Source organism: Anopheles funestus, chromosome 3RL (genome assembly GCF_943734845.2).
Source record: "Anopheles funestus chromosome 3RL, idAnoFuneDA-416_04, whole genome shotgun sequence".
Lineage (NCBI taxonomy): Eukaryota > Metazoa > Arthropoda > Insecta > Diptera > Culicidae > Anopheles > Anopheles funestus.
The window spans coordinates 32,190,149-32,209,039 of NC_064599.1; the positions used below are offsets into that span (position 1 = coordinate 32,190,149).

Consider the following 18,891-nt stretch of genomic DNA (forward strand, 5'->3'; position numbering starts at 1 on the left):
GTAGAAGAGAAAATCCGTTTTATCAATATTCATTGAACCTTGTTAGCATGTGTTATTAAAAACTGAACACATTTTTCATCCACAATCATCCGTAAAAATGCTTCTTTACCATAAAGAGTTCCAATTCGCGGTGGGAACATTTTCCAATGGGGTTTTTTTCTTCTTCTGCTTAACGCACACACTTTACAGACAACGGCACCATTAGGCACTCCACTCCATCCTGCCGGTAGTAGGATACGATTTGTTTACGCTAGCGAAAAGTATGGACAGTTATTTATGCGTGAGAGAGTGCAACTGTGAGTTAGGATATTGAAGCGGCTGTTACGTTGTTGTTTGTGGAAAAAAGGAAACGTTTTTTTTCTTCCCCTTCTCCCTTTGGACGAGGAGGGTTTTCTTATCACAGCAACGAATCTTTACCCGCAGCGCTTAGAACACAGGAGAAAAGCCTTTAGTAGCCCTGGTTGCGTTTGTCTCTATCTGGCACGCCGGTCAAACAGTAAACCCCACACACACGCACACTTGGCAGCCTCACGGTGGAATCATATTTAGATTTATGCGTTTTCTTCTAATCGTTTTCGACGAAACACATAAATACACATTCGCACAGCGTTAAATTCAGCTCCCAGCCGAAACACACGCCTGACAAAAGGTCGAGAACCGGAACCATCTTCGCGCAGGCGGATTTTTCCGGAATGTGCGGAGTTGTTGAAGAGAATCGGTACGGGCAAACTGTTGGCACCATTTGCACACACTTACCCGTGCGTACGACGTAACCGGGCGGGGGAAGAAAAGTTATGCTTATGCGAAAGAGATCACCCCCGAAAACTGCGTACACGCGGTGAATAAATTTAAATGTTCATAAATTTCCAAAAACGCAGTCCTTTCTAACCATCCAGCCTTCTGCCGGTGGGTTCCTTTTTCCGGGCCACCCCTTTTGGCTGCTGTTTATCATACCGCTCTTGCAGTGGAAAAGGATGTTTGCGCTTTTCAGGCGTGGAACACTTCCACAGCAAGATTCTTTCGAGCTGAAAAAGATGGTTTTGGCGTTGTTTTCTGGTCGCGTTTTCTTCATTTCGACACCAATCACACCGGGAGCTTGAAACACGCACACGAAAAAGAAAAAAAATCCGAGTAGCAAACCGTACGCATTCTCAAATAATCTCACAAATCGGAAAAATATCCTCATCGGGGGGGAGTATAACAAACAGAGGAGCAGAAAAAAATGCCTCCATAAGTTTCCACAAAAAGGCAGGGGTATGGGGAATTTAGGCTGACTTTATCTTGGCGAATAAATCAAACGCCTGTCAAGCCGGTGAGCTAGGACGCTTGGGAGAACAGCCCATGTGTCCCCGGTGTGTGAAGGGCAGAGTTAGCCATGAATGTCGGTGGAAGTGAACTTATCTTTTTTCCGCTTTTCAAAGTATCTTCCTTTTTGGTTCCTTCACACACTTCCAGCAAGGGAATTGGTTGTGTTTGTTGTTTTAGCCAGTGAAGTTGGAACCAAAATCCTTGTAGCTAGCTTTAATGCACAAAAGGACAAGATAGTCAAATTGCATTACAATTTGCGGTAGGAATTAAACAACAAAAAAAAAAAACATGAACTCTGCCACAACACAATGCACCGAGTTTCCCGAGGCTCTAACATTTCCCCGTAACACCCCCTGGGGGGTGGGACATAAATCATTTCGGCTCCACGGTGGTAAATTGCATTTGAATCCCGGCCAGCCTGGCTTGTGGGGGGGGGCATTTCCGTGGTTTTAGCACCCGATGGGCAATTTTTCATTTACTAACAAATTAAAACACCGCCCAGGAAATGATTGTGCAACATGCAATCGTGATTTACATCTGGCTGAATGGAGGTGTTAACGATGCGCACTATATGGTGGAACCAATTTGATGGCATAAAAAAGAGGAGCGTTCCATACGGCACATGTTTCCTGTGCAAGGTATCAGTTTGAGGCGTTTTTGTTTTGTTTTGATTGTTGCATGTTTTTGTTACGATGTTGATAGGGAAATAATGAGCTCGACAATCACAATCACAGGTTCATGTTAAACTTGTCGGAATGTCGGATATATATTTTTTCCTACTCTTCTTCTGTGCGATGGTTGCCCGACGGGGTTTGAGGATTTTGCAAAATTAACGGTGTGGTATTTTTGTCTGTCAAATCGCCAACCGATGACCGGAGGTACTGGGATGTGATGTCCAACTGGCGCCGTAAATCATACTAAGTGGTGTAATTTATTATCACACCGGCACCTCCGGCAAATCGGCCAGCCACAAAAGCTTTTGTACTAGTTTTGTGTTCAAAATGAATGGCAAAAACAAAAACAATACGCTTCAGGATGCTGTAATTGAATTTCATTACACAAATGAGTAATGTCCTTTTTATGTTTTTTTCTATGAGGTACAGAAAGTGAGAGAGAGAGAAGAGGAAAAAGCTGACCTAACTAATCAAATTATTGGATATGCAGAAATCAATTTGAAGAGTAGTGTTAACTTCCCATTACTTAATGCAATTGTTGCGCCTGCCAGTACAACCTGTTCCATCGGAATGTGAATAGCTTAATCACGCCGAAAACACACAATACACAAGCACCACAAACTAAGGAGGAAAAGTTACTCATCTACAAAAGCGGGCAATAAGCGTAATCACATCTTCTCCACCGACCTGTCGTGTTGCCGCGTCTTTTGGGAAGGAAGAACGAAGGATTGTATACTGTAGCCATTCATCAACGGTGTCCATCAGCAGATCAATTATGTAGCAACGAAGCGGAACTTGTTTTTATTCGCCTTCGTAACCGATTGCCGTTGACGTGCTGTTTGTGCCCCGCCGGGAGAAAATGGTAGTGGACGAAGTTCTTATTTTTCCATTTCATTACCCATGAACCATGGCGCATTGGAAAAGAAAACTCGCCAGATGTTCATGATAAGGTAGATTGATTGAAGTCCGAAACATTGGTCGTGTGGTTGGGTTTTCCTCGTATGAGGTTTTGCGTTCGACGGTGTTCGAAGGAACAGGTTGTCTCGGTAAGTTTTTTTTGGGTGGGATGAAACATTCACTTCACTCAAACCGAGCGTAAAGAACATGCACACAGACACACACACACTCCGTCCAATACTGGGGTATTGAGTGACTGGACGATAAAATAGTTTGATTTAATGCAACGTGAAATTTTCCTTCTGCGCAAAGAAAACTTTCTTGGGCAAAGCTTGAAGGTTGTAGAAGGAAGAAAGAAAGGGGGGAAATTCATGAAAATTGCACCGAACCCGTACAAACAAATTGTGAAGCAAAAAGGAAAAAGTACTAACGAATAGCTAACCCAACAAAAAAAAGAACCTAGAAAAAGCAAAAACCCTCAAACTCTGGTGGTAAGCTCAGTGAAGGGGAAATGAATTGAAAGAAAAACAAACCATCATCCTAACACATTCACCCAAAATGAGATGATACATGCAGTAGGTAACATGTCCGGAAAAAACCCCTTTCCGAAACCAATGCAGCAGTGCTGTGGAAAACGCATCCGAGACTCATCGCCGCATCACCGCACGCTGGTGAAAATATACCAAAAATTTCAACAGCATAGCAAACACTTTGCAAACGATTTTTCATGCGGAAACGTAAACATACAGCTGGGAGCAAACGCTTCTTTCCCTCGGTCGGTTCTTTCCCACCGTGGCACGTGGATGGGTAAGAAAATTTCGTTACTCAACACTTTACCCCTAAAGGAGGTTTATTTTTTTGGTTTCGCCAGTATGACGATGGTGGAACGAAAAGGACACGAGTGCGATGGTTTTGAAGAGCCAACGGCCACTCGACTCACGGCCCCCTATCCTTGACCAGGGAATGAATCTCAGGCGGGAAAACGAATTTTCCCAACCCGACTCGGTACAGTGTCCATCTCGTTTACGTAGAGTGGAATGGACTCTCTCTCTTTTTTTGTTGGATTCTTTCAGCATTACAAAGTTAAGCCTAAAGCGGTGTGGAAAAAAATACTACCAAAGCGCAATGCACAGCAGTGGCCATTGCATCGCAAGGCTTTCCATCTGGCATAACCTGGCACAAATCTAAAAAGGTAGAAAATTAATGGTTAAAATGCAAATCTGTGTGCTTTTGGCTTTTATTTGCATCAAGTGTGGAGATAAATCTGAATTTTCCTCCACCTGTAACGGGGGTTTTTTTCGCGTCCTTTTGTTGCCTGTGGATCCCTCGATAGCGAATGCATTTCCCGAGCCGACGCTCTACGGTAAGGATAACAACGTTTGCGGTCGGATCATCAGAAGCTTCGGTCCGGAAAGGTGTGTGTGTCGGTGTGTGGTAGTGTTGGGCTGGCGTGGCTTAGCTTCTTGTGGCCGAAAACCTCGCTCGCACACAAATAGCTCAGCGCAGCGTAATATGGTGTTAGTGGGAAGAGCTTTTAAAGCGGTAAAGGGAGACAACAGCAAAAAAACGTCCCTAGCACCCCAAAGGACAATGCTGCAGGACGTAACCAGCAAACCGCAGTGGAGAACAAGATTGTGGAAAATTGCTTTGGTTTTGGCTTGCAGCAAGCCATTTCCCTGGCGCGCGGATTTAGCTGCATACCGATGAGAAGGTACCACAAACCGGTGATCTCCAGAGGCTATCGAAGCGGCGAAGGAGGAGGAGGAGGAAAAAAATTAGACCCAAAGCTCTCACGGCACGTCCGAATGAGTTTTCATCGTTAGTTGCTTCGTACATTCTGACTTTCCACTATAGCTTTCCAGTCACATTCTATGTTGCGCGATAAATGCTTCCAAAATAGAAAGCATACTCTTTCGTTCGTGGGAAAATGAGAAAAAAGGGTCCTCCCCAGCTTGAACGGGGGCTGTGCTTGGAGCAAAATGAAACCGAGTGATGTTGCTCGTCGTCCGTTCCCTGGTGCGTGATGATAACTGAATGCAAAAATTGCACCTGTGGCAACGGTAATGGGCAAATGGTGGAAAATGAACAAAAACAAAACCATCCCCGGTAGGGCAGGGAACCAAAAAAAAATGGGCGATGTAAATTGAAATTGTTTACTTCTGCATTTTAATTATTCGCATTTTTTTCGTATGTCGTTTCTCTCTTTATGGTTCGCTTTTCACTCCGCCAAAATACTTTGCTGGTTAAGAGTATTCGAGCTTGCAGCAAGAAAAAAAGAGAATGCCGGGTTTAAGTGAAGCATCCGTTTACCGTGTGATTGCAATGCTGTCGTTTTACGTTTTCTATTCGTTTAACACAAATTCAGACGTATGTTTGTGAAACATTGTTTTTTTCTTTCAAATGTTGCCACAATGAAAACCTTGCATAAATACAGCCATTTGAGAATGATATCATATTTATTTAGGACGAATACTGCTGCTAAGTACACTGTCCAGATTGTCTGCCCTTCATTTAGCTCACGAACCAACCCTCATTTGTCTAGCGCTTAAGCTACGCCACATGAACACAAAACCACCAGTTCATCAAACTTCGTCTTATCTGCCTTGTTCAAAACTTTAATTTTCTCCCATTAAATGCAGCTAAACAAACAACACACACAACAAAAAGAAAACCAAAACTATACCGGCTATATGATCGCTTTAACATGTGTTTTCCGTAGTTGGCAATTGAAGGACAACAACCGTTACTGTTACTTTATTTGGTTTTTTTCTTTCTTTTACTTTCTATAATTGCAGCCACCTTTCACTCGAAGTCGATGCCGATTCCTATCGTCCATCGCACATAGTTTACGAAATACTCCTATTTCAGCACGCGTTCGAACAACGCGAAACACACGCGCAGGATACGTATCAGAACGATCATTCAATTACAATCAATAAGCTTAGGATAATTTACAAAAAAAAACAAAACAAAACAAAAAATAACAAATTAACACAAATAAGAAAGAGCTTATAAAACTACGCTGCGTTTGCATTAATATAACAAATGGCAGAGATTTTCGTTTCGGAAAGCTGCATAGTACAATGATTGGTTTCGGTAGTGCATACTCATTGTGATAAGTGAAGAAAGTGCTGGAATTAGGGAAGAAAAGTACTTTTTTTACACACCACAGACACTATTTGATAGAAGGAAGGAAAGCAAAAGAAGAAGAAGAAGAAGAAAAAAAACGGATTTATAAGAGAAGTTTAAAGACTGGAAATACAAGGTGCTCAACGGTATGAAACGCAGAATCTAACAGACAAACAAACAAAAACCAAAACAAAGAACGAGAAAACGAAAACCCAGTGTACTTAGGCAAAGAAACAGAGAAGAGAAACAGAAAAAAGGAAGACTGCTTCGAGGAAGATTCCCATTCCATCCCTCCGATAGGAACGTCATCTAAGACCGATTAAATGCTGACAGGCGACCAGAGGGCACATCTCCGTCAGTGCAAGTTCTGAAAAGTAAGATTATGTCCTTTACTATGTGTCACGTGAATGTCCCCCTTCCCTCTGTCCAAACAAAAAAAAAAAACATCCCACGCCATCCCCAAACCATTACACGGATAAGTGGAGCAAGCCATAAAAATCAAAAAGCTACGCCGTAAGGTTCACCTCACGTCCCTTAAACGACTGACTTCCGTTACGCGACAAGATTGGGATGCGATACGCGATAACACCAAGCTACTTCTCTGCTTCCGCACACAAAAAAAGTGTCACCTTCGATCATAAATTAAACCATCGGCCATGCGAGCTATACGCCGAGTCATTCTCGGACAATTCCTGCCCAAAACATTCGCTCAATCTCGAAACTAACGAACGGTCAATACCTTGCCTTGTGGTGCTTGTGTCTCTGTGCAAAGCTATGCAAATGTTGGGCCCACACCGTACCACCGACCCGACCGAATCACTGTAGGGCTTGGTAGGGATTTTCGGAGGTGACTGGCCAAACTTACCACCCCCCCAAAAAAAAAGAGAAAGATAAAGAAAATCACACGGATTTTCACATCATAGCATGAAATTGGTTTTCTGTTCACGCAGTGAACGAACGCACGCGCCACTCCTCAGTTTCCACACTCCTGTCAGATTCTATGGTTCTTTCCCCTTAGACGACCCTTCGCTGTATAAGGAACTTCCAGCGAGAGTGAGTCCACACTGGCAAAAAAAATGGAAACTCTGGTGGAAATGATGAAAAAAAAAACAGAGAAAAAACAACAAACCCCAAATTTTAATATTCATTTAACGCCATGATTCGTGACTAACATACCGTTCCCCAAACGGTTGGTCTAGTGCCCGACCGCGCACCCGTACGGCTTACGCTACTGTATCGCATTCCAATTTTCTCCGTAGTCAGAACTTGGTGTGGGAGACCCCTGTTCGGTTTCTTTTCCCTCTTCATGTCTCTGGGATTGCCCGAGGTGTGTTGTCAGTCTTACTTTTTTTTGGTGGCCCTTATAATCCTGCCATGCCCTTGCGTTTGTGTATGTGTGTGTGTTGCCGTTTCAATACACTACCAAGTTACCTACCATTACTACTACATTATCTGGCTCCCAATATCGTACTTCCTTGTGTTTTTGCGTTGTTTTGCATTGATTCCTATTTTGCTCTGTTTGTTCATTGTCGTAACCTTTACCGTTGTCGTGATTTATGCATTCTCCTAGGATGTCCGTAATTATTTCGTAGTTTGAAAAACCGTGTCATGCTCATGCTCACAAAATGAAGGGCACTCGCTCTCAGTGCCTATAAAGAATTCCTCTCAATTTTTGTTGTTGACAGCATCCCGTCCCTTGCATACGTTTTACAAGCTCCAGGTTGCAGAACTATTCGGGTTTTTGCGGGTTTCGCCCACACGATTAGAAACCGTCAAAACCTCCCATCTAGAGCGTATCGTATTGTTTGTTGTGACTGACGATCGTAGACTTTCATTGCTGCATATTTTCGATGTTGTTCATTTACCATTACTTAGTACTACTTGTTGTCATGATCATTGGTGTAAACTCTCTAAACTCACCACTGTGAAACATTTGATAATATTCTCTCTGTGTGCGTGTCGTTGGCTGTCTGGCTCAGTGAGGTATGAAGTTGCACAAAATACACATCAGAAACTATTCGGCCAAAAACTGGATTGCTTTACAAGCTGATCAAAATTTATCAACCTTCAATCATGCTTTGTGTCACGTGTACCTCATTGAACCGATTCGATTGTTTCATTAATTTGGTTGTTGTGGTGTATTTTTTGAACTATTAATCCATCTTTTACCTCAACAGCAATCGAACATGGCGAATGAAGTATTCATCGAAACATGTCTAAAAATACTCCAGCATCTCTAATGTATCGATAGCAATGAATTGTACAAAAAAAAACCTTTAGTTCGCAGTATACACAATGGGTATTCGAAGATCTTCTACAAGCTATAACCATACAAGTGCCCCGAGACTTCCAAGACAAGCTCGTGAAAGCTGTCATTCAGATTAATTCATTATCCTTTTTCGATTCAGCAGTCGGTATTTGGTCTTGGCAGTTTCGCCAGTGATCTGTCCCCATTGGGAGGGCAAACTGAACTAATGAATTAACGCATCCCGAACCAAATGCAGGGAACGTGTCTCGAACCTTCATCTCTTAAGCCCATGGTCCATGTCCACAAAGAACACTGGATGAATGTCCTGGTGGGTGGACCGGGTCGACTTCTTAGTTCTTCTTGCTTCATTTCCTTGAGCAAGAAAATTAATCATATCCTGTATTCTTCATTTGTCTTCCGATGCCCTTTTCCTGCTTTCGCTTCAGGACTACTACGCCTGCCAACGTCAACGGGTGAATGAATTGTCGAGCTATTGGTTGGGGTATATACTATTTTGGTCTCTCCCAAATGAAAGCATCCTTAATTGCTGTCGGTGGAAAATAAATACTTTGATCACACGCTGTGAACCATAATATCTACCAGTTTCCGGTCACTGGCGCATCCCCGTTGTACGGTGCGCGTCTTCAAGAGCATGTGGTGTTTGGCATGGCTTTAAGAAGGGACTCGGGACTTGAGTAGAAAAGACCAAACGGGGCCAAAGTTAATGAGACAACGAAAAACAGAAAGAATTCTTACTCCTTTTGCATGGGACTTTATTCTGAATCATTTGAAGATTCTTGTTAAGACTTCCAGATTTCCAAGATTCTTGGCAGGACTTCCAGTGGCTCCAAAAATGAACTTTAATTTTGGGCTACAGTTATTGATACTTGTGGAGCCTTTCCATTGACCATGGTTAGAAACCTTCAGAATATGAATCCGAAATCTCGAATATCCCATGTGGATAAGATCCAATTATTGTGAAACCAGCAAGGAAGAGATTTGTTACGAATTGCTCTACCGTTTGTTTGGTTGGTTCAAAGTCCACGTTAAGCTTTTCATCTAAAATTAATGGTTTATATAATATTAATCAAGCAGAGTTTCGTCTCGTCTTCCGATTTCGTCACATTGCTGAGTTCGAATTTTTTTAGACTCACTAAATCATTGGAAATTGTCTAACCTCCTAATTGCCATTCGTCTGCGGTAGCTTTGGTGGTTTCGAATTATGCTAGTTGAAACTTTCCCCGACTGTGGCCAATCCGTTACAGACCCGAGTGTATCGTGTTCCGTACCTCGCTTACTGCCGGAAACAAAGCAAAATACCCAAGAAGCTCATTAATTTTATCTATCGCCTCATTACCCTTGGCAAGTCGAACTTTGTTAATGTCACTAATGGCCGGGGTGACTGTCACCTACTTCAGTTAACGGCGGAACCTTTACCGGGGACGGGGACGGTACGTCCGAATGGTAACGTTTCCGTAACGGCGGGTGTTGATTTATCAGAATTAATCGAGAAATTTTACAAATGAATTCTGTCCAGCGTGGCTGCGGTATCATCGCAACCGCGACAACACGGCGTACGGAAGGACACTCCATCGTATTACGGCGATGCCCGCAGTTCATCCGTTGGAAGTTTCGTTTGCACGCAACCTCGAAAGCGAAAATCGATCGAGACCTTCTGCCCCATTGCTATTTGGAACGGGTCTTTATAGCGCTCCCAAAATCTGTGCAGTGCGATCCATCTCTTCCCCAAAAACTCGTATGCTCGGTCGGTGTAATTAACAAGATTAGAAATGCTGAAAAGGATACCCATCGAATCTCATAAATTACGTATAATGATCCGAATTATGTCTAATGGTAATATAATCCAATGGTAGCAAAGTGACCGAAAACCCACCGACCAAAAACTGGGTAAAGCGACCGAAAATTGAGGATAATTTTTCAAAGACCTAATCTTTTCCCTGGGTTTTTTTGGTCGTTTCTTTTGGAGGGGATAAAGTTTTTGTCTTTGCCGGCTTACGGTGGGGATGTTGCGTCAAAATGGCAACCGTATTGCTTCATACCGCTCATACCGAATCGTATTCGATTCGATGCTAATCGGTTTTTCTTGGCAAATTTTACTTCAATCGATGATTCATTGTCCCAAGACGATCCCCACTGACGAGCTTACTTTCGTACCGAGCCAAATACCCGCCGTACGAACAAGGGAACGTATAGGAAGCATATTTTTTACGCTCAGACACCGTGCCTTTAGTGGCCGTCTTTCAAAAAGCCAGCAAAGAAAGACGCTTTGCATGCAACGGAACGTTCAATCTCTGTGTCGATATCTCGCTTCCCATCAGTACCGGTAGAAACCAATCCAATACCACAACAATGGATCAAGAGTACGCCAGACTCCCGAACTTCCGAGGTGCGGAAATTCGGTGTGGCCGAAGCAAAATGGGTACATAATATTCATCCCTCGTCCATCGGAAGCGCACGGATGGGTAACGTTTCCGCTTCCGCTCGGGTGCATCGTTTAATGCACTTTGAAGCCGAAACCGAAAAGGCGGATGGGCGAAACAAATCTGTTCATCCTGTCTGTCGGGAATTCGGTTGCTGAGGAGGGGATTCGGGGAAGGAAGGGGCTGCACATCGGTAGCCAAAAAACCTTTCTTGCACGATACAACACCCGTAACCCGGGTGAATGGTAGAAGCATCTTCTGCGCTCCGGAAGCCCTCGCAAGAAGGAAGTGCAACCCCATGATTCAACTAATAGTTTGCGAAAACATCGTTAGCAAAACTCATCACGTCCGCTACCGCTTTCTCGCCTTTCGCATGCAGCACGAAAAAACTCCCCGGGTGGTAGCTGCTCGTGCTCAATCGATCGGAGGTAGTTTTCTTTCAGGAGGTTTTCGTGGCAAGATGCTTACTTCCTGGTGCTCTAGGCACAAGGCAACGTTCGTAGGGATGCTTCGTTTAAAATTCCGTCAAGGTTTTACCATGCTCTCGAGGGGACACAAAGAAAAGCGTCACCAGCGCTAAACAGCCAACGATGCTCTGCCCCGTGTACAGCAAAGTGTGGTCGACGATTGTAATAACCCTCAGGAAGAGGGACAAAATATTTTTTCATTAGCATAAGGAAGCAGCTCTGTGCAGCTGCTTTGGTTGTGGCAAAAGGTACGGAACAATTGCACCTTCCAGGTTTGGTGTTTGGAAGCCCAGAACTTACCTAACGTTTCGTGCCCTTTGACCACCAAGGAGACAGCCGAGTAGCGTTCCGAGGTGAGGCGTACTTATCCCCAAACCATGAAGTGAGTGCGAAAGCTTCTTTATGATCCTTTGTCTCGTATTGTGATCGACAGTGTGCCGCTCTCGGCTGGTCTTGCTCTTGCTTCGTTTGCTACTTCGTCATTGTTAGTGGAAATTGATTAATACATTTCTTTTTCATCTTCGTTTTTTGGCGGGGTTTTTTGCCCGTATTCCCTTCCCAATTGATCTGTACAGAGAAAAAAGTTTAGGTTTCACGCTTCCGACGCTAGGATGTAAAAGGAAAAGTTTAAGAATATTTTTAAGAATAGCCCATTTCAAAGGCAGACAAACAAAACAAAAAGTTCGAATCGAATGAAAAAGGGCAAAGAATGAAATCTTCTACAGGGTATGATAATTCAATCTTTTATCTTTTTTTTTTTGGTAAATGGTTAAAGAAATTACCTCGCAAAAAATTTCTTAAAGCATTTGTTCTATTTATGTGCTTTATTTTGCTTCCCCACCCATCGAAGATGTTACACAGTTGTAGAAGAAAAGTTCCAACAAAGTAGATTGTTGTATGCCTTCTTTCAATCGAGGGATCTTTTAGCCGGTACCTCAACGTAAGATGCGGCTTTGAAAGAGAAGCCATAAATTATCCTAATTACGCGTTGACGATACTTTTTTTTCTTGCTTGGCTCGTTTGAAGCCACATCTCCAGGATTGGTTTAATAAAGCATACCAAAAGCCGTCTGCTTGCGTCAGTCGATTCTGTTCAATTCATCTCCGCGCTTTCATTTTCACTAGATACGTGACATGGATTTTAGCATAACAGACTATTCGTCGTATTTTGTGATATGGAAAAACAAAGAACTCTTATTCAACTACTTTAATTAATTAAATACATGTTTACAGAAAAGAACTTACCAAGTTTTGAAATTAATATTAGGGTTTTTAATCTTTGTTTCGCTGTGACATTACGTGTTTAGTAGTATTTTCATTCACATGGTCGTAGTGTTTTTTGTTATTCTTTCTTCTTGTTGTGAGTTAATGTTCGTTTTGCTAGCTTACCCAGTGCAGTGACATAATATAGCGCCTGTGATTATGTATCACACACACGCACACACCAAACATAGAGCAGTATTGATCGGTTTTCTGTTAGAATGTTTGGTTTTCTGTTTGCCTTTTCACATATTACCTGTTTCACTTTCTCCTACCTGTTTCGTAATATTTTTCTTAATATTTAAGCGTAAAAGGTAAAAAAAACAAACTTTTGAACCAAACTATATAATAGTGAACGTGTTTTACAATACATCTTTATAAGCTCAATTGTATTTTTTTATTTTAGATAAACGTATCCTGTTGTTGATTGACTGTTTATTGAACGTTGTACTGCTGGCACTATGATTAAATTTACACTCTTGTTACCCTACCCGCATTTCCCGAAACACTTTCCCAACCGAAATACACCTTATGTTATGTGTTTTTTTATTTTATTTTATTTTGTGATGTGCCTTTCCATTCCTTTTGAAAGTTTTATTTTTGTTTTTTTTTTTGTTTTTAAATTCTGTTATTTTATTTATGTTGCTAATTTTTACTTGTTCCTCTATTTCATGTTTTGTTGAAATTTTATTTTTTTTTCGTTTTTTCTTTATTATCAAAATCAACGCTCCACTTATCCTTACAAAACAACTCACACACACAAGCGCACGCAAACATTTCAACACAAAACTGTCAGCGCTAATTGTTCATGATGCAAAATTATTAATTTACTTTTTTCTTCTTTTTCTCTTTTCTTTTTTATGTCAAATCCATTGTTCGCTCTTCATGCAAAATACAAAAAAAAAAACAAACAAACAAAACCTGAAAAAAACAAATAATATAAAAAAAACCATTCCCGTAACGTGGCGTGTGTTGTGTGGTAAATGTGTGGTAAAACAAAACAAAATCCATACCAAAACAAAACAACCAACCAATCATCCATTTTCGACTTCATCAATTGGAAATCGGAACGAACGAAACCAAATCAAACGATCAAATTAATTAACTTCATCAAAACCAACATAACCAACACCACCACCACCATCATCATCATCATGTTCATACCTTGAAATGCACGCAAAAACAAACAACAAAACCAAATTCGGTCTGCAAAACACAACTACTTACAACAATAACAAAACAATTATGTTACGGTGTTTTTGCATTGCATCACACTTTAGATCGAAAGCTTTTCGTTGGCATGCTTAGCAAGCAGCAAACTGAAGAGGATGTAAGACAGTTGTTTAACGCGTTCGGAACCATTGAAGAGTGCACGATCCTGAGAGGACCAGACGGTGCCAGCAAAGGTAAGTGATAAATGTTTTTTCCCCCCACCTTTTCTAGGCTCACCTGTTGACCTATCCTACCCATAGCGCTACGGTACGGTTTGTTCTGTGCTGCTTTTATAATTTATCTTTCTTTTTGACAACTTTATTTGTCACATGTTCTTCTTATGTTTGTTATTTTTGTTAAAGATTTTGATATATTTGTATTTTTGTTTAAATTTATATTACATTCAAGAAAAATTTGATATTTCTGTTATACTTCTATGCTTTGTAATGCGTTACCTTTAGAGTTATAATATTTCAATGAGTGCGTGTTCACACGAGTATAAACAGTAAATATAACATTATCATGCACGTATACACAACGAGCACTAGCCTTCCTTTCACTGGTATGCGTGTTGTGCCGTTCTTATGTAATAGAATGTGTGTATGTGTGTTTTGTGCCTTTGTTATGTGTGTGTGTTTCTATATACCTTCCGTTGGCTGGTTATGAAAGCTACATGTTCTATTTGTGTTTTGTGTATTTTTGAGCTGTTCGGTGGAGAGGCGAATATATTTGTGCGGTAGATAAACTCATCCAATCGTTACGCTTTTCAAAAACACAGTGGAAGCAATTCAAGTAAATGGGCCCTGTGAAAGTAATAATAAACTCATCATTTCATTTAAAAAACTAACAAACCAACTCTTGTAATACAAGAGCTCAACAACAAGAAAAAAGAAATCCACACATTTCAACACATGAAAAATTATTCTTCATAAATCAACCAATATTGTAGAAATCAGTTTCCGAATCACGCAAAGGACATACACACGGGGAACTTATTTTCCTAGTCAATTTTGAATCCACTCACCAATCACCAATAGTCTATACAGCGAAGGTAATTTATAAACGTTTTGCACAAGTTACTGAAAGGTTTCCCTCGCTCGACGCAATATCACACGTTCTGTCCAGAATAGGGGGGAAAACAGAAGAATGATTCGTATCATTTTAATTGCTCATTTAAGCTTTCGGTTTTCATTTTCATTCGCGCTTTTCAATCTACCGTTCGCAATCTAGCAACAACCCAATGGCTTGCCCCCTTTTCGGGTTGGGAAATTCTCGTCCGAGGTTCGAAATAAGTTAAGGAAACAAGAAAAAAAAAACACCAAAAACTCCAACTCCAAGTGGGAAGATTAATTACAGCACGAAAAGCTGCTGCCCAGTGCTCTGTCGGTGGTGCAATCAGCGTGGGTTTTTCTGGAACAATTTTCTCTGGGAAACCTTCCCTCGTACCCGGATTGCGGATCCCCCTGGTCCCGGTGTCCCGGTGCACACGGTACGAAGTGTACAATAATAATACAAGAATTCAAATCCTTCCTTAAGCTCTGGAAAAATGCCAGTCATTTCTCTCTAACTATATCCGGGCACATAAACACTACGTGGTCCACCTTCCGGTCCTTTGGGTCCGCGACTGAAAAGTCCATTCATTTTGAACCTCACGGTTTTTCCACCGCGACTGACTCTTTGTTTCTTCCATGGTTCTATCCATCTGGTGCTAGTTTGCTAGTTTTGGACATTGTCCTTTTTGGATACCATTTTTCGTTTCACAGGCATAGAATATTCTCGGTTTTTTTTGGAGCTCACACTCATTCACCTCCAGCTCTTGGGCAGCTTTTCAATTACCTCATTTTGGAGAGTCCATCCGTCAGTCGGATCGGCCACAGAAGCTGGGTTCTTACGAGACTTGTATCATTTATTTTACCTCGCCCATGTTGGAGAGCGCCTTCTTGTCACCCATTACCTGCTAACCAGGAACATGCACGAAATACTCTTTCCTCCATATGCAACCGTAACGGACGAAGCGCATTTTTCTCATCGCTAAAGGAACCTCAAATGCACACTCATCAGTCGACCACTTGAACGCTAGGGCTAAGAGTAGTAAAGAGGATTTACTAGTTTTGTTCGATGGCTTGTTTCCCTCTGCTTCGTTGTGTTTGTTGCTGTTTTGGTTGTGTTCGTCATTTCACTTCTGATCTCGGATTTTGTCTTTACCCACCAAAAAACCTCCGTCTACTTTTGCAACAAAACCTTTCAACGGTTCAGTTTTTCCGTGTTTTTTGTATCGTGTCACTGTATACAGGCCATTTTGCGATACCAACAGCTTTTGGCCGTATTTACACGCTCTTTGTGTGCGATTGTTTCAACGACCTTTTACATTTACCGCCATCAATCCGTTGCTGTGGAAGATTTCGTCCGCACTGTTTCGTTTGCCTTAACGAGCAAAGGTGATTCACTTCGCCGACGGATTGACCAAGCTTATCATTGTCAGTTGCCATGGTACTGGGTGACTATTTTCTTCTCGTACGCCATCCATTTTGGTGACCATTTGCCACGATTTTCCCCCTTTATCATACTTCCCTAAAATCCCTTCTTCCCAACAGCTGAATTCTTTCATCTATCGTGCCGCCATTTTTTTTCTTTCTTCATTTCAATTTGACTTTCACGCCATACAAACTTTGTATTTTACACAGTACTTTCTTTAGTTAAAAAATGAAACTAATTAAAAATTCCCCCTCACTCACGGATGATTATAACGAAGCATAAAACAAAAACCAACAAATATTCTGTCCCAACACTGGCAGTGACGAATGGTCAGGATGATCCGATCCAAAAGCAGAAAAGGACACGATGGCACACGCACCACGAACGATGAAAGAAATAAAAAGGGAAAAGTTTATTGCACTGGCAGTGGATATTCGGGATGGTAAATGATTTTTTTTTTGCAGGGCTTATTCTTTTCAGTTCTTTTCTTTTGGCTGGAACAAGGAAGTTCTTTTAGCGGGGTTTTATTAATTAAAACATAAATGGAAAACAAGTCGGTACGGTACAATTGAAATGAAACAATACTAAAAAAAACTCCATAAACGGCGTTGAAACTGTAATCTCAAGTTCCTTTTATCACTTAAACAAGTGAATAAGCAACTTTTTGTTTGGAAACTTCAAAAGTCCAAAGTTTAAGTGCTGTATTTAACACTAAACTTAAATCGTTGTTGAACGTCAGAGTTTTCTTTTTTTTCGTTTTTATTTCAACAAGAAGCTTCCACACCACACCCACATCAATTTAAAAAATGGGATAGATCGATTTTTACAACTATGTGTACCATTTTCATCGCACTGCTAATCGGAAGAAAATTACTCCAATCACGTTTTCTCACTCCAGATAAAAATCTTTCAAGCCCCTCTTTAAAGATACTCATGAAAATCTACTCCCCCATCGTTTGAATCCTTTTCTTTCTTTTTTTTCTGTTTTCTTTTATTTTTTGGTCCGTCCCGAAAACAAAAGGACACGTTCGCAAAATAACAAAAACAGTACCATTTTACGGTGAAAGTGGATTTCTTGCTGTTGTTTGTTGATCCTGTCATTTGGAAACTCCGGGTTTCTCCTCCCGGTACGGCTCATCATGGTATCTGCGTGAGAAACGTAACAACTACGACCATCGGACAACCGTTGTGTTCGATCACGCAACAGCAACAGAACGTTACCAATTCAACCCCTCCAACCCGCAGCAAAAAGCACATTGATGGCAGCAAAATGGGTCACCGGATAAGATCTATCCGTACTAAAATATTCCACAACACATCGCCCTCTATCTCTCGCTTTCTGTTCTTGCTATCCTTCTTCAACATTTCGATGATTTCGGGTTTTTTGTGTGTTACTTTTATCGTCAAATTAAAACGCCAAAATGAATTGTTTTACTATCGCACGAGAACCGTCTGTTTTGGAGGACAAAAACTCACGTAAAACGTGGAGAAAACATCCCTCTATCGATCTGTTTGACACGCACTCGTCCGGTTGTGTTTGCACGTTTCCACGATGAAGAAATGGTTGTTTTTCGTTGTCGTTTCTTGTTTTGGTGATTGAACGATGGACGGAAGGAAGGTTGATGAAGTAATCGAGAGAGCGAAAGACAGAGAAAGCGAGATCGAAAGCCCACGAGATAAGATAAGACTGGTTCATAAAATGAATATCCTACCATTTTAGAGGAAGCTGTTGCTACACACACACACAGAACCGGTTGAGAAAGTTTGTCTGATCATTTATTTTACACAACCGGATTATATGCGTAAGTACCTTCCTTTTCTTTGTGTTTTATGAAAATTTCCACTCACTTTAAGCTTTAAGCCTCTTTACTACACTCTTCGAACAAATTGCAACTGTTGCACTTAAAACCCAACACTCCCCTGAATGGTTCGAGTGCTTTTGCCATTCCATCCATTCCGTCCAAAAGGAAAAAAAAGTGGCGCACGGTGCCAACACGACCATAATGGTGACACTCCTACAACAAAAAGCCCCTTACAAACATTATCTGGACTTCAATCTCGATAAAATGTAAGCTTTTTGCGCTGCTTTCTTCACAATTTGCGCTCATTTCTATGGTTCGCCATTTGACGCAAGGCGGCCCAAGATAAGGGCGCACCCTTGGCCACGCTGAAAAAAAAAACAGATAGAAAAGGATAATGATGAAAAAGTAACATTATTTTGGACGGGTAAAAGATAAAGAAGAGAAGAAGGAGGAAAAAAACATCAGCCACTGTGTCTTGAAGATAGAAGTCACACTTACTAAACCATGATAAATTCAAACGGGAACAGCTGCCTTTGGTAAAAAAAAGGAAAACGAGCGTTGGTGGAAATTAAGAACCCAAGTGGACGCTAAGCGAATCAAGCAGAAGACTTAATTCGTGGAGAGTGGCAGCATTTCTTTTTTTTTCGTGTCGTCGTTGGTCCTCGTTTGCTTCGAGATTTACGAAATGAATGTATCCTTTCGAGGAATGTAAAGAAAAAACCATCAGGCCAGGAATCAATGAGCGAAAAGAAAGTTTTTGCACAGCGAAACAAAGCATTTTTATCTCGGGTTTGGGAAATAATGAGTTCTCGGAGGTAAGAGGAGAGGAACCTTTCTTTATCGAACGAACGAAAAAAAAAACTGAAGAGCTCTTTTCTTTGTTACAATCGCAATCGGAATGCGCTATGTGGCGGTATTCCCGATGGCAGTGTCAACTTCAACTGCACCACACAATGACAAGAAGCTGAAGCCCCATGAA

At 41.4% G+C, this 18,891-nt stretch overlaps 1 protein-coding gene across 19 annotated transcripts in view; it reads left to right on the forward strand.

Annotated features, from left to right (window-relative positions):
- Positions 1–18,891, forward strand: part of LOC125770974 (CUGBP Elav-like family member 4) — a 468,092-nt gene that overhangs the window by 365,026 nt on the left and 84,175 nt on the right. For 8 of the 19 annotated variants that reach the window (XM_049441110.1, XM_049441115.1, XM_049441117.1 and 5 more), the window contains exon 4: positions 13,704–13,829. The exons of 9 other annotated variants lie outside the window; for them this stretch is intronic. In XM_049441110.1, coding sequence (XP_049297067.1) covers positions 13,704–13,829 — 126 coding nt within the window. Of the gene's footprint in view, positions 1–5,674; positions 6,383–13,703; positions 13,830–18,891 lie in introns of all 19 variants that reach the window. 2 more of the 19 variants (XM_049441125.1, XM_049441124.1) reach the window with 1 other exon arrangement.